This window comes from Bombina bombina, chromosome 3 (genome assembly GCF_027579735.1).
Source record: "Bombina bombina isolate aBomBom1 chromosome 3, aBomBom1.pri, whole genome shotgun sequence".
In the NCBI taxonomy this organism is placed as follows: Eukaryota; Metazoa; Chordata; class Amphibia; order Anura; family Bombinatoridae; genus Bombina; species Bombina bombina.
In genome coordinates this window covers 297,835,248-297,858,612 of record NC_069501.1, presented here as the reverse complement: position 1 = coordinate 297,858,612, position 23,365 = coordinate 297,835,248, and the positions used below count along the sequence as shown (strand labels likewise).

Genomic DNA, 23,365 nt, shown 5'->3' with positions numbered 1-23,365 from the left:
GTATACCCTGCAGATGAGACCTACGCCATTAGTATAGAATAAATAGCTTGGATAGCTGTTGTAAAGGGACAGTCAAAACCCATACGGTGTAGTATTGTCTGCATATAGTTCCAATCTATCCTATGAAACTCCTTTTCTGCCTCCAGAGAATGGAGCAGAGAAGGCTTTCTTGTCCTATGAAGATACTCTATTATATTAACCATCCATCTGATATTATCAGGGCCTTCCCTATCTTTTATAAAGCCAACCTGGTCAGAGTGGACAAGAGATGGTATTATCAGTTCAAGGCGGTTTGCAAGGATTTTGTTAAATATTTTAAGGGCCTGATTTATGAGTGAGATCTGCTTGTAACTAAAACAGACCTCTGGGTATTTCCCTGTTTTAGGGATAACTATGATTTTATGAGGTGAGGAATCAGGGTTGTTCCAAACAATTTTAATATTCCCTGAGGAATCCGTCAGGCCTTGCAGCCTTTCCTGAGTTTAGTTCTTAGTTCTTTGGTTACCTGTATGATGGCAGCCATGCCTCTGATAGGAATGTGGTGATGAAAAGTTTTGTATCTGGTGTGGGAAATACCTTTTTACAATCATATACCTTCCTATAAAAATCGTCAAACTCGTAAACTTTTTCCTGGGGATGGGATGTGGAGGCTCTGGAGGATCAGTTTGATCATTGAATGTTAGGAATGGTTAGTGTTCTACATCTTTCCCTAGTTGTGTGAGCTAGGAATTTATCTGGTTTTATGGCAAAGATGAAATTTGAACTTTTAATTTTGGTATTGAACTCTAAATTTTCGTATAGCTTTTGTTGCATTGGTGTTCATTAAGTTAGCCAATGTGTTTAATCTATTTTGTAGGGTGCTTAAAATAGATTGTTTTTGAGTTAGTCTGTTTTATTTCTTAAGGGAATCAATTTCATGCTGAAGTTGTAATATTTGTTGTTTCTTTTGTTTAGTATAAATAGATTTACTTTGTATGAGTAAATCCTGTAAGTAGGCTTTATGGTTGCTCCATGTATGAAGTGGGTTAGAGATGGTGTCAACATTAAGATGCCAATATTCTTTCAGCTGCTGCAATAGTTGTTCATGAGCTAGTGGGTGTTTAAAGTAATTAGAGTCAAATGTCTATGATCTATCCCTCTTTGTCTTGTGTCCCTTCTAGGAGGAGAGAGATCATAGAGTGCTCAGACCAGACACATGAGTGTATTAATGTAGATGAATGTAGTAATGGTTGTAAAATCTTACTAGTTTATATATAGTCTATTCTAGTGTAGGTTTTGTGGGATGCGGAATAGAAGGTAGTTTCCGTAGTGATCCCATATAAAGTCTTCCAAGTATCAATAAGTGAGTGTGGTGCTAGATATTCCTGTGCTGTTGTGTTGATGGTGTTTGCTGGAGAGTGATCACTGGATGTTACCCACAGCTGGCAGCCATAAATCCTGGGATATCCAAAAAAGCAGGCAGACACAGGATTTCCTCAATCGCCTTTATTCTGCAAGAAAAGGCTAAATACCAAATGTTTCGGCTCTCGCAGGAGCTTTTATCGATGGAAGCCAAACAGATGGCTCTCTCTCTCCTGTATATACTGTATGTACATAGAGATGGTGTTATGAGTATAAGTATATTTTGTAATGTATTTTTTAGGTGTTTTGTGACACTTTTTTGTTTCACAAAACAGTTAAGCAGAGCTCTGAGGATGGTAAAAAATTAATCAACTCAAATTTAGAATTTGAATCTCTATCACCCCCCTGATCACTGGGAGGTATATAGTTTATGATATTCCATCTCAGACTGTGGGGTCTCATTTTGTGGAATGCTTTAAAATGTTTTATTAATGAGGTGGTTAGATATCCTGATTTAATATTACTAACATGTTTATGTATTCGTGTTCTGACCTCACGGGTCATCAGACCCACATACTGGATATTACATACAAGTGAGCAGTAACCCTGCAGTTATAGCACATCTTGTGTGTGAAGTTTTCTCCCATGACTATGCTTATAAAGCCCTCACCTTATGTAACATATTCACCGGCCTTACAAGAGAAATTATGACACCTATAGAGTCCCTTCATAGTTAGCCAAGAGCTTGGTGTTCTGTTCAAAGACTTTAAATGGGTAGGGGATTTCATATTTCCAATGGTTAGACCCCTTTTGTATGCAAATGTTCACCCTTTTTGAACCAGATCCACCAAGTCCTCATCAGCTGCTAGGAGTGTAAAGTGTTTATCCCCTATATGACAGATTTTATAGTATTGATCACTAAAAGTAGTGATAAGGGTGGCCCTTCTGTTAGGTGATCTAGTAATCCTAGCTTTTACTTTTAGTCAAATGATTGTCCCTGTTTATTAAGGCTACCGAATTCTTAATCCCCATAGTCATCTGTTCAGGGTAACCCCTTTCCTACAATCTGCCTGTCATTAAACTTGCCTGATTCTCATACTGTGATTGGTCTGAGCAATTCCTGCATATGCTTACCAATTGGCCCTTAGTTATAGCCTTAAAAACCCATTTAGGGTGATTGCTTTTCACATGCAGTAGTGTATTTCATGTTATAGGTTTTCAATAAAGATCTTTACTAATATAACAACTTGATTTATCCAGGACTCCACATAAATTAATATCTAGGCAATTAACCTTATGTTTCTAAATTTCGTATGTGAAAGATATACCAACTGTTTTAGAATTAATCCATTCCTTGAATTATGCTGCCATATACTCTCCACCCTGCCAAATAAAAATTAAAATGTCACTATACCTATATCTTCATAGATGTGGGACAGCTTCTAACAACCCATGAAAAGGTTGGCATAGGAAGGGGCAAACTTGCCCCCCATCGCTGTTCCATATCTCTGGAGATAAAAAGAGTCCTGGAACTTGAAAAATTGTGGGTCAATAGAAACTCTGTGACCCTAAGTGTGAATTTACAACCATTATTATCATATAGCATAGATCTCTTCAAAAAGAAACGGAGTGCTTCCAGGCCCTTATCAAGTTGTATGGAGGAATATAGTGCCTTCACATACACAATAAGCCAAGAATAGCTCTGGGACCAATCCAAACCCTGTACAAGGCCTAAGAGGTGTTTAGTATTCCTAACATAACTAGTGAGATTAGCCACTAGTGGTTGGAGAATGGCATCAAGCCCCTGGGAGAGACGTTCTGATAAAGATCCAATCCCACTCACTATAGACTGCTCCTCAACTCTCAGTAGGGACTTATGGACCTTGAGCAAATGGTTAAATATAGGAATGACAGGATTCTGCACAAACAAAAATTTACAAATTGAGTCATCTAAATAACCATTTTCCCAAACATCATACAAAATATTCCATAGTTCCCTCTGAAAACATGGTGTGGGGTTAGCAGTGAGGGGTGTACCCTATTCGTTAATTGTCTTAGGGCTTCTTTTGTGAATTGTTCTGTGTCCATTACCACTATATACCCCTTTATCAGCTGCTTTTATAACCAAATATGTGTTGTTTTTAAAGGCTACCAAGGTTTCTCTCTCTTTTTTCGTCAAGTTACATTTCTTAAAATGCGATTTTTGTTGTTCTGCCAACTTAGTGAGGTCATTCTCAACTCGTTTTTGGAATGTCTCTATAATATTGCCCCAACTATGAATAGGATAGAAGGTGGATTTTTCCTTGAAAAATTCCTCCTCTAACATCCTCTTTAGTGCCCTCTTGATGTATCTCCTCTAGTCTAAGGCGATAACAGTCTAATGAAAAATCTAAATTAAATTCTATTTGATATGTATTCATATGCATTCATATTCATCCTAGAGGGTTGTGGACCAGGGTAAGTTTCATTCTTATAAAATTTGTGCAATGTGATATTTCTGATTATTTTGTTTACATCAATTAATGTATGGAACAAATTGAACCCTGTAGATGGAACAAAATTAAGACCCAAGCCCAAAAACCTTCTCTCCATATCCGACAGTACATGACTGGATAAATTAATAATATTATCTTCTGGTACTTTGTATGTTGCTGTTGTTGCCCCTTCCTCAGTGGGGAACAATTCTGATTTCTCAAATTTTGGATTGGAGGACCCTGTTTGGGGATTCGTAGGAATGTATTTGTATTTGTACCCTTTCTGTTCATAAACACAGTCACAAGAGTGACTTTGTAGACACAGATATTTTTTTCTCTTGCACATTGCAAAAAGGGTTACTTGAACAGACCTTTCGTTTAACCCTAAAAGGTGTGAATAAGGTATTGTATCAGTCAGTTTCAGATGACCTTCTAGGTTCTATTTTGAAAACAGGCACAACACACGGAAATTATTTAGGGAGCTTTCTGTTGAGAACAGATCAACTGTTTTAAATCTCATTGAAATGGTCATAATCTTTTATTTTAAACTGAGAAAATAAAAATCTAAAACATAATTCAAAAAGTTCATCCAACCTTTTCATGTTAAAAAATTGAATTAACTTTTGCTTCTAACATGATGCAGCACATTAGGGTTTATAAATGTATTTTAAAATGCAATTAAAGCCTATTTGAAATATGCTCAGTTAATAAGGTCTTTCATATGGGGACACAAGAAACATGTAACTTGGTGCTGATGAGCACAGAAGACTTGAACTGTATATTTCTATCAGAGGAATACAACAATTATCTTATATGCCTATAAGTGCATTTCTATGTCAGGCTTATCATTCTAGAAGTAACTTCCATTTACTTAAGAGTTTAATGCACCACTAGAGAGTCATGTTTAATTCACACGTCCACAAAGAATTTGTAAAAACTGCTTAAAAGTTCATTGGATTTAATACTTTCTCAATGAACCTCGCATTTGGAAAGGGAATGGCTTCCAGGTTTTGATTTGTGCTGTATAATTCATGCAGCACTCATAATATTTTATGGCAATACAAGATAACCTCATTTTTATGGTCATCAGATTTAATAGCCACTAATGTTTCATTTTATAAAAGACAGGGCGCTTAAGGCTTATTGTAAAACAAGCTAAAATATAATGATATTTGCTGTACAACCATGCTTTCATATATTAATGTTATGAAAGTACACTTGCCTTTAAAACCTGAAGTTCTTAACCTTGTCTATAGATTGCAAAATTGTAGAGCGTCTTAATTTGTCTTTGGCTTCAAGATCTAGGACTTGCTGTCTTAAATTCAATAAAACTACCATGAAGTGAGTTATATTAAACCTTGCACAGCACCTATAGAATTCAGTAAACTCAGACTTAGAGATATAACATGAAAAATGTTTTCCTTAGTGATTCAGATAGAGCATGCAGTTTAAAAAAACTTTACAATTTACCTCTATTATTTAATTTTCTCTTGGCATTCCTTGTTGAGCTGGGAGCTAGATGCTGATTGGTGGCTACCCATATATGCCCCTTGTCATTCGCTTACCAATGTGGTCAGATATTTCTCTGTAGTGCATTGCTCCTCCTTCAACAAAGGATACCAAGAGAGTGAAGCAAAATGGATAATAAGTTAATTGGAAAGCTGCTTAAAAAAGATATGCTCTATCTGAATCATGAAAGAAGCATTTTTGGTTTCATATACTTTTAGTCTTAAATTCAGGGGTCAAGTCCTGCGGGAACGCATGGGAACAGAGTTCCTGCTCTATTTTTGCAGTGGGAACTAAGTTCCCCCTGGACAGAGAACAGAAACACTTAAGTAAACACTACTGCTGCTGATGGGAGGAGCTGGAGCACAATCTGTTAGAGGGATAGTGAGATCCTCTAGTAATGGTCATTAAAACTTCCTACAATACAGTAAATGCAAGTCTGTCAGTGGTCCTGCTGTGTGATCACTCCGCACTGTGTGGAACACATAGTGCTTAAATTTCTGTGTGGCTTGCGCTGGGGTTATTTAGCTAACCTTAGCAGAAATAGGACTATTGCAGCTTAAGTGGGTGAGACTCTGTGACAGAGGAGGAGTCTGGAGTTGCTGTCAGACATGGAGGTCTCAGTCGCCCTGGAAAGGAAGGAGAGGGGAGGAAGGAGGGTGTGAGGAACTGAAGCAAAGCAGGCTATGCACCATATGAGTTAAAAACAAAGCATGGGCACCCTGGATTTTGACATCAAACAAAAGATATTCATGCGTGTCTAGTTTAGTTTTGAAGTCTTGGTGAGTTCCCACACTATTTTTTGTAGGACTTGACCCCTGCTTAAATAACAGTGATCTATAATCTGCTTTCTATAAAAAGTATTACAACACAATGGAAATCAGTATATTTTTTATGAATTATGCTTGAAAATTGCAAGGCAGAAATAAATGGCTAATCAAATAGCCTGAGAGCTATTGGAGCATGTCCAATGCTCCCAAACATAACCCCTCTTTAGCCTACTCTAATAAGCGTCAAAATCCTTAGTCCACAGAACTGTCTTACAATAACTTATTCTTTATTGATTCACAGACATACAAGTATATGCACCGTTTTGGGACAAGCCCTTATTCATGCATCCTTGATGCAGGATGAAATGCACTAACATATTGAGTAGTTATTATCCTTTTGTTGTTGTGCACAGCAGTTTAATGTCCCTTTAAAAAACAAATTTTCACATTTTACTCTTTAAGTAAAATGCAAACACATAGTATACCACAAATAAAATACAGCTTGAGGGTATTATATTGTGTTGTATTATTATCATTATCAGGGAAAACTGTTATGAAAGCCCATTAGAATGCTACAAGACTTTCAAACTCATGAATGTATAAATGTTGTAAAGAACCCAGTGGACCTTGCATGAGTAGCTTGCAGTGCAAATCTGATTTGATGCATCTAGTACACTGTTTTATTAAAAAACTGGCGTATTTAGAACTATGTCTGGAAGGATAAATTGGTTGGTTGCTTTCATCTTTCATATTGGCACAAAAAAATCATACTTTTGCATGCCTTGCATCTGTTCCACATTCGGGAGCCCAGCACTACTTTTAAAGGGACATGAAACCCAAATTTTTCTTTCATGATTGAGATAGAGAATACCATTTTAAACAACATTTCAATGTACTACTATCTAATTTGCTTCAATCTTTAGGTATCCTTTTTTGAAGAAATAGCAATGCACATGGGTGAGCCAATAACATGACGCATCTATGTGCAGCCACAAATCAACAGCTACTGAGTCGATTTATATATATTTTTATTTATTTATGGTAGTTTTTTTATTTTTTGTAATGGCATGTTTTTGTATTGGTAAATTTTGTTTATTTTTTTTTAGTAATGGTAGTTTCTTAAGTAATGGTAGTTTTTTTAAAAATAATGTTAGTTTTTGTTTAGTAAAGGTAAGGTTAGTTTATTTTTACTTTTTCAGGAAAGTATTTTTTGTTTTTAAAGGTCGTTAGGTTTTTTGCTTTGTTAAGGTAAGGTTAGTCTAATTTGGGGTATCTTAGGGGATGTTAAGTTAGGGGTTTTAGATGTTAGTGGGTTACTTTGTGGTGGGGTGTGTAGCAGTTTGGGGGTTAATAGTGTAGAAGGGTAGTGGGGACTTCGGGGTGGGCTATGTGGTGGTTTAGGGGTTATTAGAGTAGGGGACTTATTGAGATTCATGTTAGCGCGCGAGTATGTGTGTTAGTTTTTTCCCCACTTTTCTCTCTGCATTGAAGTCAACGGGAGAGTATGTTAACACGATATTCTAAGTTCTGTTCTTTGCACAAGTCAAGTTAGCACTCAAGCGATAAACATTTACTTTCAACTTGTAATATGAATGCTATGCATCTTGCGCAAAGAGCAGCAGTAGAATGGTGTTAGCATGCTAATAGGAGCGGTCATTACTGCTCCACTTGAAATCTAGCCCTTAATCTCAAAAATAATTAATTTTTAGGTGACTAAAAATTAAAATATGCAGTTTGCCTGTTTATAAATTTGAGAACAATGCCCTAATGACAATACAATTACCTTGGAATTGGCCTCTAACTGTGAAACATTAAAGTATCAAGTATTTTTCTGTAATTGGTTAGGCTGAAGATCTGAAGGAAAGCAGTAACAATGAAGAATAGAGCATTCTATAGGAGTAAGAGATAGACCACTCACACTATATCATTTAGGACAAGGTTACCAAGTAATATCAAACATATTTAAACATCCCAGTTAGCACTGTTTGGTCAATTATCCAGAAGTGGAGGTTACATCACACCACCTAGACACTACTGAGAAAAAGTTATCCTCAAAAACGTAGCAACTAAGCAAGGAGGAGACTTGTGAGGGAAGCCAAGAAGATGCCATCAGTTACTTTGAAGGAACTACAGAGGCCAGAGGCTGAGACTGCAGTAAATATGCACCAGTCAATAATTTCAACTCTACATCAAATTGCCCTTTATTGGAGGTTGGAAAGAAAAAAGGCTATTATGCAAACCCCCCCCCTCCCATGTGTGATGCTAAAAATCAAGAGACTGATTTGGTTAATATATTAAGAAAAGGTTTTGTTTTCAGATGAGATCAAGATGTGTTGTGCAAATGAAACACTGACCATAAATCAACAAATAGCCTATGTGGAAAGCTCATAAATACCCCCAAAAAAAGACTTAAAACTGTTATTACAGAAAAGGGTGACATCATAAACTATTAATATGAGGGGTTTAAATAATGATGCTAATTGATGAAATTGGAATAAAAATATTGTTTGAGAAAATGTATGTATTATTTGTAATTCAGAAAAAAATGAAATCCTAATTTTCAAGGGGCCTGAATAATTTTGCAAGGCACCACAGTTCTGTAACTATCAAAAACTATGGACCAACTGTCACACTTGAGCTGCTAAAATGCTGACCTCCTATAGTATTTCAGTGACTCACATTTGATATTGTCAGCATATACCTTCTTAATAATAATATTGCTAGAGATGCAAGTATAAAATGGTGGCAGTATTTTATGAAGGCCATTATTATTAGAGCATTCAAGTTCCCACTGCAAATAATGCAAAGTAGATGATTGAAAAGTATTACTGCTCAGCATTGAGTTAACCCCTGCCACAGTTTAAACCCAACTACCACTGATTCAATGGCTCCAAGTGCTGTTAACCTAAATGCAACCTTCTCATTACCATTAAAGGGACAGTCAAGTCCAAAAAAAACTTTCATTTTTCAAATAGGGCATGTAATTTTAAACAACTTTCCAATTTACTTTTATCAACAATTTTGCTTTGTTCTCTTGGTATTCTAGTTGAAAGCAAACCTAGGGAGGCACATATGATAATTTCTAAGCCCTTGAAGGCCGCCTCTATTTTATTTACTTTTCACAGCAGGGGAGAGCAAGCTCATGTAGGCTATATAGATAGCATTGTGATCACGCCCGTGGCTAGTGGCAGACACTGCACTAATTGGCTAAAATGCAAGTCAATAGATAATAACCAAAAGTCATGTGATATGGGGCGGTCAGAAGATGCTTAGATACAAGTTAGTCACAGAAGTAAAAAGTGTATTAATATAACAGTGTTGGTTTTGCAATACTAGGGAATGGGTAATAAAGGGATTATCTATCTTTTTAAACAACAAAAATTCTGGTGCTGACTGTCCCTTTAACCTTGTCCTTCTCTATATTAGCTATAAATTTAACTGTCACTGACCTGGTATTCAAACCATTGTTAACCTACCCACACTCAAAGTCAGATCAAAAGGTTACAATCTGACGGCGCTAACTCAAGGACCTAAGCTCCTATAACTGATGGGTCTCTAGTTACCCATAAAATAAGAACAGACCAGTGGGATGTGTAAGGAGCGCCTAAGATAAAGGCCAGGTCAAGAATAAGTGATGTAAGAGGTGATAAAAAATCTAACAGCAAATGTGCTAGAAATATTTAAGCTTAAAATGTTAGATATATTTAATAGTACATAAAACAACATTTAGTAACACATATTATAACAACGTACATGGATCCATAGTACTGAATAAAAAACAATATAGGATAATACAATGACAGAAAAATGCAATGATAATATGATTAAAAACAATGAGAGCAATGATAAAATTTGGATGATAAAAACAAATATAAATATGGGCAAAAGTGTCCGTAATATGGCCCCTGGGGGTCGAGGGCACAATGTAGAGAAAAATTGATGTAAAAAATGTGTAAAAAAGTGTGTCCAAAAATTAGTTTGCCCAAAAATTAGTGTGTCCAAAAATTAAGAAAGGTGATGTTGAGTGACAATACAGTCAGTTAAATCAAAAGGAAATGACAATACAGTTAATAGAATCCAAAAGAAACTCAGAACAGTGTTAGTAGTGTCTGTAAGTCCAGAGTGAAAAAATGAATTATTCCTAGTGTTCCAAAATAAGTGTTCCAAAATAAGTCAAAATATTCCTAGTGTTCCAAAATTAGTGATCCAACTGATCCAAAAAGTGTTAATCCTCCAAGATGTGGAAAAACAAAAACTATACTGTGATCAACTCCAAAAAATGTGAAAAAATGCCAAAAAATAAAAATAAAAGAAATAAGAATAAGAAAAAATAAGGCTGAGTAAAAGTCAATATGCAGATGATAACCAATGTGGATAAAATCAATAATATGCAAAAAACTCCATAACCTGTGAAAAAAAAAGAAAAAAAGAAAAGAAAAGAAAAGAAGAAAAGAAAAGGTTATGGAGTTTTTTGCATATTATTGATTTTATCCACATTGGTTATCATCTGCATATTGACTTTTACTCAGCCTTATTTTTTCTTATTCTTATTTCTTTTATTTTTATTTTTTGGCATTTTTTCACATTTTTTGGAGTTGATCACAGTATAGTTTTTTTTCCACATCTTGGAGGATTAACACTTTTTTGGATCAGTTGGATCACTAATTTTGGAACATTAGGAATATTTTGACTTATTTTGGAACACTTATTTTGGAACACTAGGAATAATTCATTTTTTCACTCTGGACTTACAGACACTACTAACACTGTTCTGAGTTTCTTTTGGATTCTATTAACTGTATTGTCATTTCCTTTTGATTTAACTGACTGTATTGTCACTCAACATCACCTTTGTTAATTTTTGGACACACTAATTTTTGGACACACTTTTTTACACATTTTTTACATCAATTTTTCTCTACATTGTGCCCTCGACCCCCAGGGGCCATATTATGGACACTTTTGCCCATATTTATATTTGTTTTTATCATCCGAATTTTATCATTGCTCTCATTGTTTTTAATCATATTATCATTGCATTTTTCTGTCATTGTATTATCCTATATTGTTTTTTATTCAGTACTATGGATCCATGTACTTTGTTATAATATGCGTTACTAAATGTTGTTTTATGTACTATTAAATATATCTAACATTTTAAGCTTAAATATTTCTAGCACATTTGCTGTTAGATTTTTTATCATCTCTTACATCACTTATTCTTGACCTGGCCTTTATCTTAGGCGCTCCTTACACATCCCACTGGTCCACACTCAAAGTCACATAGCTCATATCGTAACTGTTATCCTCCCTCCTGTAATAGACAAGGCTACTTAATTATGTTGCTACCACCAGTTTGTCTCGGATAAGGATAAATATCCTTTTGCTGTCACTAGTTTGTCATTGTTCCAACACAACCCCATATCAATATGTGCCACCACCACATAAGACTTTTGTGTTCAGGTGTCTTGAGACAATAAAGGATAACCTAATTTTAATGGTCAACAGATTTAATAGCCACTAATGTTTCATTATCTTAATATCAAAATACTTGAGGCTTGTTTTAAGACAAGCTAAAATATAATATTTGTTGTATTGTGTAAGGCTGCTGTTGCTAGATTTATTTTTTCCGAGCAACTCCATTATAGTAACCTGCCAGATCTAGTCCTATGTGTTATTTTATTTTTATTTATGTATTACTTTTTTGTGTGTGTGTGGAGGGGGGGGGGGGCACATCCATTGTCAACTCCTTGTTATTGTTCTATACTCTGTGCCTAGGAAAAACAAAAATCTATATTTTAAGCCCTGTCTAGACATTTTCCAGCACAGACTATACTAACCATGATGTATTTTGCAGTTACAATACAGGACATTTTAATGGTTATTGTGTAGTAAGAAATGTAATCTTGTTTTCTACAAATACTGTGGTAAATACAGAAATAATTTATATAAAAATAAATAAAAAACAATTGCATTTTTTTTCTGTGAAGGTAGTAAAAATTAACAATTACAATTTATATATAAGTTGAAACATATTGCCAACAAATTAAGTAGACATAAGATTCCAGAAAACTGATTAATTTCTTCTTTTTTATTTATCTAGATAATTGTGCCTCATGAAAACAGGACCAGTGAATCCATGTATAACAAAATGACCATCTCAGAGCTTAGTGCCATGATCCCAGAGGTAAGTAAGATGGTACAGCTGAGTTTCACCTCTTTAATTTGACCGAAGAAGTAGCTCATGTTGCTAATGCCCAATGCTCCATGCCCAACCAGTGCAACGTATTGACCTATATTTAACTTTGCCATAAAAAGAAATAAAACGTTACATTTATTTAACTTTTTTTTAGAACAAGTGAGAGTAACATAGGAACATACTTTATAGTCCTCATGCTGTTGTACGTATTTCATGCTAGCGCTTTCTCAAGCCTTGGACATTAGTAAAATGTTATCAGTATTCAACACTGATCAACTTTGTGCATTGTTTAGGTTGTGGGGACAACAACCAGCTCCTTCATTTCAAACATGGGCTTCTGTGTATTTTTGGGACAATATTATTATTTATGGTCACAGGAGTTGTGTCGTTCTGAAAATAATTTGCAAATATTGAACAAAACTTTAAAAAGTTTAAGAAGTGATTCACAAACTATTATATTTTAGTATTAACTAAAGTATATTTTTGGGGCTAACCAGTGAGTGATGGACTAGTATTTTAGGTTAAGATGATGGAATATATTTGCTTCTAATTACTTGGAGACTTTTCAGAGAAGGGTAGAGAGGTTTTACATACTTTGACAATTATATCTCTTAGGTATATAGATTATGTAGAGTTCTCCTCTTATATAATATCATACTGTATATTTTTATTTATTACAGTTTGAATGGTTACAATATGTGAAGAAAGTAATTGATTTCAACATTCACCCTGAACTTAAAGATATAGATGCTTCTGAAAATGTGATCGTCCGTGTACCGCAGTATTTCAAAGATCTGATTAAAATCATTCAATCTGAGGATAAAAGGTACTATTGATTTTTTTTATTTGATAAAATAATGAATTCCACTTACACAACAGGTCCAAAAGAAAAACAAATTGGTGTTGGATTGAAATATCTATTAGTCAATAAATAAAATATTTACGTAACAGCTACAACACTTCTGAAATGTAAATATATTTTCTAGGTTCTTACATCTTTAGTGGAATGGCTTTTCTAAATGTTAAGCAAAGGATTATCAAATATTGTGCTTGTTTTTATAGTTAACAACTCTAAAATGTTTCTGTTGATAATATCCTTGAAGCTGCCGAAAATAGCATTCATTCATTAGCAGCGGATGCTGCTTTGGAGGCCCATAGTTTCAGGCTTGCCTGAAATGAAAGTTAAGAAACAGCGGTCATTAGACTGCTGCTCCTTAACCTCTCCACCACCTAAAAGGTGGCAGAATTGAAATTATTCCGATCAGGATGATTGACAGCCCTTGCTAGTGGGCCGATTGGTCACCAGTGAACAGGGGTTAGCATTGCACAATTTCCTACTGCGATGTCCAGCGGACAGTATTTGCTATAGTGAATCATATCCACTCAACATTTGATAAATCTAGCCCATTATCTGCACCGCTAATTTCTTGATTATGTAATCCAAAAACCAAATGCGAGCAATTAACTACAAAGAAAGTAAGACATTTGTTGGTTTAGTGATTACAACACGGACTGAAGGTAAAGTAAGTTTATGGATCCCTTTTAACCATGTGTAGTGATATTAATAAGCGATGTGTGTAATTATCCTGCTGTGCTCCAAAACCAGGGAGATATGCATGTATGTCTTTTTAAGAGATTTGAAAGGTGGAGTAATTGGTATAGAAGGTATGTTTATCTCTTTGGTTATTGGTTTGGCTAGTTTTTATTAGAGTAGAAGTGTATAGTATTATTTTGTTAGCTTCTAATGGACTGGGCAGATGATGTTTGTATTTCTTTGGTAACGTTGCTTCCTCTTGTCATTAAAGGAAGATTAAACCCAAATTTTTTCTTTCATGATTTAGAAAGAGAATACAATTTTAAACAACTTTCCAATTTACTTCTATTAACGTATTGGTTTCATTCTCTTGATATCCTTTATTGAAAAGCATATCTAAATAGGCTCTGTAGCTGCTGATTGGTGGCTGCACATATATGCCTTGTGTGATTGGCTCACCCATGTGCATTGTTATTTCTTCAACAAAGGATATCTGAAGAATGAAGCAAATTAAGTAATATAAGTAAATTGTAATGTTTCTTAAAATTGTATTCTTTATCTGAATCATGAAAGATAAATTTTGGGTTTCATGTCACTTTAAACATAGGGTAATTTCAGCCCATGGGCAAAACCAATGTTACATTTCTTAACTGTTGGAATTACTCGGTTATAAGTTAAAAAAAAACACTTTTGCTGTGGTTTATCAAGTACTTTTAGCTGTGAAATTTGATAAGTAAAAAATGTAAAGAAAATTGGACTAAAGAATATCAAATATTTAGTACATAATTCTATTTTTTATAAATGTTTACCTGTTTCTTTAGAATTTTCTGACATATATTTATCAGCCCTAATAATCTAACAGGTGGCACTGTCCACAGTCCACTTGACACCCTGATTGAGAAACCCTTATGTGAACTGTAATATTGCCTGTAATAAATATATTTGCACAGAATATAATCATTAATCACTTAAAATATGTGTTTAAAGAGACATTAAACCTCCTAAGCAGCAGTAATATATTTACAATATTACAGATCTCTTGCAGAGTATTGAAAACTAAAAGAAGTATATTTTAGCACCAGTTTTGTGCATTCAGCTGTTTTCCTAGCATCCCATTGAGTTGAAGCTGTCGATGAAACTAATCAGATTTTATACTGCTTGTCTTATTGACTTTAATGCAGTGCTTTCTCCACCACATTACATTTTTCAATAATAATTGCATTTTAGGGTCTGCATTTTATAGCAGTGTTTTATTAAAGTAAACACACAATATTAGGGAACAATTAATTATGTATGTCATGAACTGAACTTGTTAGGAAACGTAAACAAACGGCAATGAAAGACATAACTCAATAGCCAGTAATAATGGGTTTTTTTTGTTTTCCCAATGGCTGATTTTTTTGTTTTTCTGCTTCAATGTTGATCTGTTAAAAAGTCTACAAAAGCCCCTGTCACTTTTAGGTTTTCTTGTATTTAACTAATCCAAATGTTGGAAATACAGATGTTCTGTAATTTTCACATACAGAGCTCTTTTGGGCTAACAAATAGGAATGCTGTTCTTAAGAAAGCAAGAAATAATTGAGTTGAGATTAAAGTTTTTGCATTGGCAAACTCTCAAAGATATGGATCCAGGCTGCCTTGCTGGCAGTTTGCAAATTCAACACAAACGTGCTTAATATTTTAAGTCAAAAAAGTGAAAAGAAATCGCATAATGCTCTATAGAAAATATGATGGATTCCTTGTTAATTGATAAATCTATGAAGTAATTTTTAATGTAAAGTCTTTCATTGATTACAGAAATATTTAGCTTTCATTTTGAATTATGAAAATTTCAGTTGTACATCTGAAAATGTCTGAAAACTTAAACATTAAAGGGACATTATATTACTGAGTACAACAACAATACAGTAGAATACTTACCTAGCGTTAGACCAAATTGACGGTTACCTAAGCCCTCGGTTAAGTGGGGGCCTTGCACTGTGTTGCTCATACAAACAGAAAGAGAAGCAGTCTGCCAAGAATGAACAATAGCTCAGTGGATTGTAGTATGGCCCACTTATCAGCTGGGAGTAGCTTATTTTAGCCTAATTGTGCGTTTCAAAAAGGAAAACTTTCCTGAAGTATATGAGTCTGATCGCGCCTAACAAGGTCAGTCAAGCCCCGAAAAAACAGGCAATTCTGTTCTGAATAAGGGAAATGGCAACTCCAGAAGATCGGTTCTGCCTCCTTTGGGCCTCTTCAGTGAGTTGCAGCAATATCCCTCTAAGGAAATTGACAAGTAGTCCAAGTCTTGTTTCCCCATCACCCTTAGGGTGACTTTCCCCATGGTCATAATACAACTACAAACCAAAAGAAAAGCAGTCTGCCAGAAATGAGCAAAAACTCAGTGGCTTGTTCTATGGCCCGGTTACCACCTGGGAGTAGCTTCTTTTAGCCCAGTTGTGCTTTTCTCAGAGTAAATCTTTCCTGATGTGTATCAGTCTGATTCCACCTAACAAGGTCAATCCAGCCCTGAAATGCCAGGCAATTCTCCCCTTAATAGCCATCTCTGCAACCTCCATCTCCGCCCCGTGGGTCCCGCCCCCTCCACATCACACGGCCCATCGATGGCCACCCACCCACCTCCCACGTCTGCTCCCACCCACCAACGATACCGGCCATCGATGTCCGGTGCAGAGAGGGCCACAAAGTGGCTCTCTCTGCATCGGATGGCCATGCAGGGTTATTGCAGGATGCCTTGATATCGAGGCATCACTGCAATAACTGGAAAGTGGCTGGAAGTGAGCAGGATCTCTTCCAGCTGCTTTCCAGACCGAGGACGTGCAGGGTACGTCCTCAGGCATTAACTGTCTGTTTTTTAGAGCACGTACCCTGCACATCCTCGGTCATTAAGGGGTTAAATGTTAAGTTTTACTTCCACTATAGCTTCATTTGAGTGCTCTATAACTATCCTATTTTTTCTCCTTATGCTACTCTTGGACTCCACAGCTTAGGTATTAGTTCCCAGGAGTAATGGATCGTGGACTCTCACCACCTTTATGAGAGAAAATATAAGTTATGCTTACCTGATTAGTTTTATTATGAATTCTTCTGTGCACTGTAAATAGTTTCTCTCCTGTGTAATTTCAATATGAATTTGAATTTTTTCATAAGATATGATTTTCGCAGAACAGTTTTGTTAAAAAAATGTATGTGATCAAACATTACAATTGTTTACTGCATCATTTTATTTTAATATTTAATTTTTTGTTTTTTATGATTTTTATCCCCTTCGCTTCCGGGAATTTCAGAGAAAAACTTGTCCAAAATACCAAAGAGTTTTTAGTATTTTTGCCATCATTCCATGTAAACAGAAACAGAGCCTTGTTTTATTTACCTATCAAAACTATATATTTTTTATTTTAGTAGACAACTCAAGGTGTTAACCTAGGCCCATTTTTATATAAATTCTTGCTACTGTTTCCTCTCAAACAGCTTTCTCCACCCCCACATACACTCCCGACCACCATCTTAGGTACTAGCAGATAGTCTGTCATTATTAAGCTTTTTTTTAAATAAGTTAATTATATTTATTTATTTTCTGCAGTGTAGGATCCCCCATACCCTCCCACCTTCCTGATCCCTCTAAAACAGCTCTGTACCGCCCCCCCCCCTCCCAATGGTGTCTGCCATCTTTGGTACTGGTAGCTATCTGCCAGTACCCAGTTTAAAGATTTTTTTAAAAAAATTTTTGTTATATTTATTTATGTTTTAATTTATTCTGTAGTGTAGTGCCCCCCCTCCCCCTCCCTACAATCTTTACTGCACAGTCCCCACCCTGATTCTCCATTTTTCTGAAGTGTAGCATCCCTTTCCTCCCTCCCTCTCCCATCCACAATGTGTTTTTTCTGTGTCCCTGTCTGTACTGATCAGGCAGTCTGCATACATATGGTAACGGAGCACCGATCATGATAAATGGAGCCATCAAAGTGTCACATTTGTCAAGTTTCATATAATCATTAGAATAAAACCATAACAAATAAGAAGATGTAACATGCAGTATACAGTATATACTCAAAAATCTAATTATATTTTTCTTAAAAGACAATGTTTTCATTTTGTTTGGATCAATGATGGTGTTGATAGAAAGATATGTTAAAATAGTGGCTATAGAATATTTAGTGACGATTGGTGAAAATAGCAGATGGTAACCTCATGCATTTTATAGTAGCACAGAACATTCTGAATTATTGCTAACTTATTTCCTGTAGCAATCTATGCTTTTCCACTCTCCCATAATAAAAGACACAATCACATTTTACACTCTCTGTGGGCTCCTAATCTGCATCTTTTTTGAAGGAACATGCTGCTTCCATAAACATATTTTCACAGTTAAGCACACTGTTTGCCAAGTAATTTTAAAGATAAATTATATCTATTTATAGATTTTGCACATTGCCATGTCCATCTCCACATATTTTTTTTCAAATAATATAACAGAGAAATTCACGTAGCTCAATAAAGCAAAAGATAAAAACAAGTTGGTTTTGTTACCATTTTGGTTTGGTTTATTAATCAAATCCAGCAGCAATTTACCTGAAGAAACATGTATACGAATATAAAATAGAATATGAATATAAAAATTATAGGGTTAAAATCAACAAAATACATAAATGTACCATATGCATTATCAGGCACAACATTTGTACATGTACAAGTTTCTAAAACATGAGAATCACTTTAAACTATTTAGTATTATTACTATTATAATTATTATTATTATGAATTGGTGCACAAGGAATAGGTAAAGGCAAGGTGAGACAGGGCAAAGTCACAGTTTACAAAGTCAATTAGGAAGCAGACTTAGGATCCACAGCAGGAGTTAAAAATAGGCAAATAAGCTATCAACAGGTATATAAACAGGATGACATGATTAGGATCAGAGGCTGAAGCAGAGGAAGACTACATGCCACAGCCCAGAGGGATGGGTTTAGCAGCCTTATAAAGTCTACTAATTACTAATACTCTAGTGGGAGCTAGTTGGTGATTGGTGCCCTTACACTTTTTGTCTCTTGATATTGGCTGAGTAGATGTGATCAGCTAGCTACCAGTAGTGAATAGCTGCTCCTTGAATAAAGGATATCAAGAGAATGAAGCTAGTTTGATAATAGAAGTAAACAGGAAAGTTGTTTAAAATTGTATTTTCTATCTGAATCCTAAAAGAAAAAAATTGGGTTTCATGTCCCTTTAAGGACCAGATGTGAATATACAGCCTTACAAAGAAAAGAAAGTCCAAGGTGTGGTATATACAACAGCTTCTAAAACCCTCAAGTCGCTCACAGAAAAAGCTTTGGGCTGTGAACCAGGAGACCTGATTTCAATTTTGGGCATGGATGTGGGGAAAAGCTATTATCTCTCCACCACCAAACATTACAGTAGGCACTATGCATTCTAATAGCTAGCATTCTTCTAGCATCTACCACACTCAGATTCTCCCATCAGACTGCCATTTAATGAACACATTTTAACTGATCCAGTGTCCAGTTGCTTTACACTACTGCAGCCAAATCTTAGAACTGCAGGTGTCTATGTGAGGTTTGTTTAAACCCATTTCATAAAGCTCCCGATGCACAGTTCTTGTGCTGATGCTGCTTTCAGAGAAAGTTTTGGAACTCTTTATTGAGTAATGCAACAGAGGTGATTTGTATGCTCTTGATCAATCAACTGTCTAGGATGTTGATCATAGATGATTTTATTTAACAAAAATAGCACATACAGTTGACCAAGAAGATCTAGTAGGGCAGAGATTTCACAAACTGACTTGTGACAAAGATGGCATCCTATGACAGTGCCATGTTTAAAGTCAATGAGCTCTTCAGTATGACCCATTGTACTGTCAATGTTTATCTTGAGAGATTTCATAGCTATGTGCTGTATTGTATGCCCCTGTTAGCAATGGGTGTGGTTGAAACAACTGAACCCAAAAATTTGTAGGGGTTTTCACATACTGTGGCCTGCAGGGGTACAATTCTTATGGTATATAATTTACAGCTTAATTGTTTATATATGACTGGTCCACTAATCCTTAAAGGATTAATTAATTGCAGTGGGCAAGTAAAAAATGTGGCCTTTTTCTATCTTTAACATTGAGTGGAATAGTAACTTTTCTCCTCTGGATTAGCAACTTTTCTTGCCTGACTAGTCAATTATAGTGTTATATTTCCACCCCTGTATATAGGACTAGATTTATCAAAGGGTGAATGTCCCTATCAGTTTCATGCTCACTATTGTGAGTCTACAAATTATATTTCTGAAGCATCTGTTTAAAATGTTGCTTCTTAACCCTCTACATCACCACAGAGGTGGCAGATTAAAACTACCCTTGACTGATCTAACCAGGGAGATTGACAAGCCATGCTCTTGCTTAATAGGTCAGTGTGGGAAAATACTGCCTGCAAGTTGCTATCCCAGATGGAGAGGTTTACTACTGATCAATGATAAATCTTGCCCATAGCATGGATTAATAAGAAAACAATTAAGCACTATAATTGGAGCCAGTGAAAACCGAGCAATTTGGCATTAGCACAGAGTGCATCCTTCGGTACTCTTGACATAGGTTTGCCATCCCTATATTGTACTGTGGAACAAAAAATAGACACCTAACATTTATTAAAAATAAAAAATCAGGATACAATTACTGTAATTTTATTATATTTATAGCTTGTAATCCCCTCATTTATTGTTTACTGTCTTTATTTTCTTGCAGTATTGAATATAGCTACTGACATTATATATAGCAACTGGAGCATTATACACATTAAACAAATGGATTTACAAATGATCCAACAATCTATATTTTACATGTATCCCACCATATGGAGTATAATAATACTGAAATAGTTGAAGCTAATGTTGGGTTTCGCACATTAGCATCACATTAGTACTGCACCAATAAACACAATTAGCTGTTTTCCCTTAGAGAGCAACCATGTTTTTTATAAAGCTGATGTTAATAGTATAATATTTACTTTGATGTAATGATGCCGTATGAATATATGGCTCAAAACCCAGTTTCTTATTTCATTTGTTAAAGCAACTCTTTATGTATGTGCAACAATTATGTCTTTGGAAACAAATGACAGTGCATATATATGCAAAACCTGAGGCACCTTAATGATTAATAGCAAAATGCATTAAATTTATCTGTCCCGTTAACAGCCCTGAAGACTGAAATTAAACAACACCACCACTATAAACTAGATGCAACTTGGGTTAATTAAAACACTTTTAAAGACCATGAGTGCCGCATAAAAGTCTGAAAGAAAAAAAGCAGAATTATTATCATTAAAAAATATATGAAACATCTAAACTATATAGAGTTACTGTACTAAAGAAGTAGTTAAACTTTTAAGGGTAAATCACAAACAGATCAACTACAAATTGGTTGCAAGCATTTTATCACAAGTGCATATGAGGAGTGAGATACTGACAATGAAAAAATATGGTCTTGATCATAATCTATCAGCTGAGGCATTTTCAGCTGTTTTCTGGCTAAGTCATGCAATCACTATAGCACATTTTTAGCTCTTTACCACAAGTCTTGTTTTTACTATAGGGGCTCAAAAATGTTCCGCAATCACAATCCATTTTCAAGAGACTTTAACACCTTTTCAAGACCAGTTTTGACTTCAAATTCAACAACTAAATGCACTTGATGAAGCCCCATTTTAGACATCTTTGCAACTATTTAAAATCTATTTGGAAACCTTATATTATATTGCAAATGTGCAAAACACTCTAAAATGGCTGTCTACAGTGGACATAGCCCATATTTACACATGTAAAGGTTCATATACCTATGTATATGTGTTGAGTATATGATATCTTGTAAGAAAACATCCTATCAAAAATGCTGGGCATATAATGTGTTGAGTGTTTGAGAAATGGAGAGAAAGAATTTAATTGCAGAACATCACTGTGAAAAAATTACTGTTGCTGTAAGCTTAGCTGGGTATGTACCCTTAATGAAGTTTAATTTACACATTTCATGTGTGTTACCAGGGTTGGTTCTAGATCATAATATTTGGGGGGTCACTTAGGGCCAGATTACAAGTGGAGCGCAATATTTCGCTTTTGCTAAAGCAATATTTTATTTATTTATAAAAAAATTTACCAGGAAGGATACATTGAGATTTCTCTCATTTTCAAGTTTGCCCTGGGTCCACAAAACATTGCATTGATACAATAGGGTACAATAAAATACCAAAAAAATAATAATACACAATATATGCAAATATTTAACATAGAACAGGTAGGAAATATATAATCACCCATGACAGGTGCATTCTGTTTTGAGATATGTAGAGAGGGATCTCTTAAAGGATAATAGACTTGGAGAAGGTTTGAAAGTGTGCGGGAGGTTGTTCCATAATTGTGGTGCTCTGTAGGAAAAAGAGTATCGAGCTGCTTTCTTTTTGTATTGAGGCAAGCTAAATAATGTGCTGGTACTGGATCGAAGATTATAGGAGGTGGGAATAACCGGGGAGAGCATTCTTCTCAGGTAGGGTGGGAGCTTTCCAGAAAAGCTCTTAAACACAAGGCTGGAAAGATGGAGGGTGCATCTGGATTCCAGCGACAGTCAGTTTAGTTCTTTTAGCATGTCACAATGGTGGGTCCTGTAATTACATTGTAGCACAAAGCGGCAGAACGAGTTATATACAATTAAGTTTATTAAAGGGACACTGAACCCAAATTTTTTCTTTCATGATGCAGAGAGAGCATGCAATTTTAAGCCACTTTCTAATTTATTCCTATTATCAATTTTTCTTCATTCTCTTGCTATCTTTATTTTAAAAAGAAGACATATAAGTTTTTTTTTTATTCAGAACTCTGGACAGCACTTTTTTATTGGTGGATGAGTTTATCCACCAATCAGCAAGAACAACCCAGGTTGATCACCAAAAATGGGCCGGCATCTAAACTTACTTTCTTGCATTTCAAATAAAGATACCAAGAGAATGAAGAAAATTTGATAATAGGAGTAAATTAGAAAGTTGCTTAAAATGTCATGCTCTATCTGAATCATGAAAGAAAAAATTTGGGTACAGTGTCCCTTTAAGGTGAGTTTGCGGTGCAGGTGCATATACTACATCCCCATAATCCATGACTGGCATCAGCATTTGATGTACAATCTTTTCCTTTACTGTAGGGCTGAGGCAGGATTTGTTTCTGTACAGGGCACCTTGTTTTGGATAAAGTTTAGATGCAAGTTTTTCTATGTGGAGGCCAAAAGATAGATTGGGGTCTAACAACATACCCAAGTATTTAAAAGAGTGGACTGCGGTCAGTGTGCAATTTGATTTTGTTTTAATGCATAGATGGGAATTTTGTAGTTTGTGTAGTTTAGGTCCCATTCCAAAGATCATTGTGACAGTTTTGTCAGTGTTTAGGAAGAGTTTGTTTTTTGAGATCCACTTTTCTACCTCTGTGAACTGGTCTTGGAGCACTGCTTCAAGCTGCGGCAGATCAGATTTTTTTGCATAGATTACTGTGTCATCTGCGT

The 23,365-nt window shown here is 35.3% G+C and overlaps 1 protein-coding gene across 3 annotated transcripts in view; it reads left to right on the top strand.

The window, feature by feature from the left end:
* PHEX (phosphate regulating endopeptidase X-linked) overlaps positions 1-23,365 on the top strand; it is a 564,226-nt gene that overhangs the window by 200,791 nt on the left and 340,070 nt on the right. For all 3 annotated transcript variants that reach the window (XM_053706372.1, XM_053706371.1, XM_053706373.1), the window contains 2 exons: positions 12,195-12,278; positions 12,971-13,116. In XM_053706372.1, coding sequence (XP_053562347.1) covers positions 12,195-12,278; positions 12,971-13,116 — 230 coding nt within the window. The remainder of the gene's footprint in view (positions 1-12,194; positions 12,279-12,970; positions 13,117-23,365) is intronic.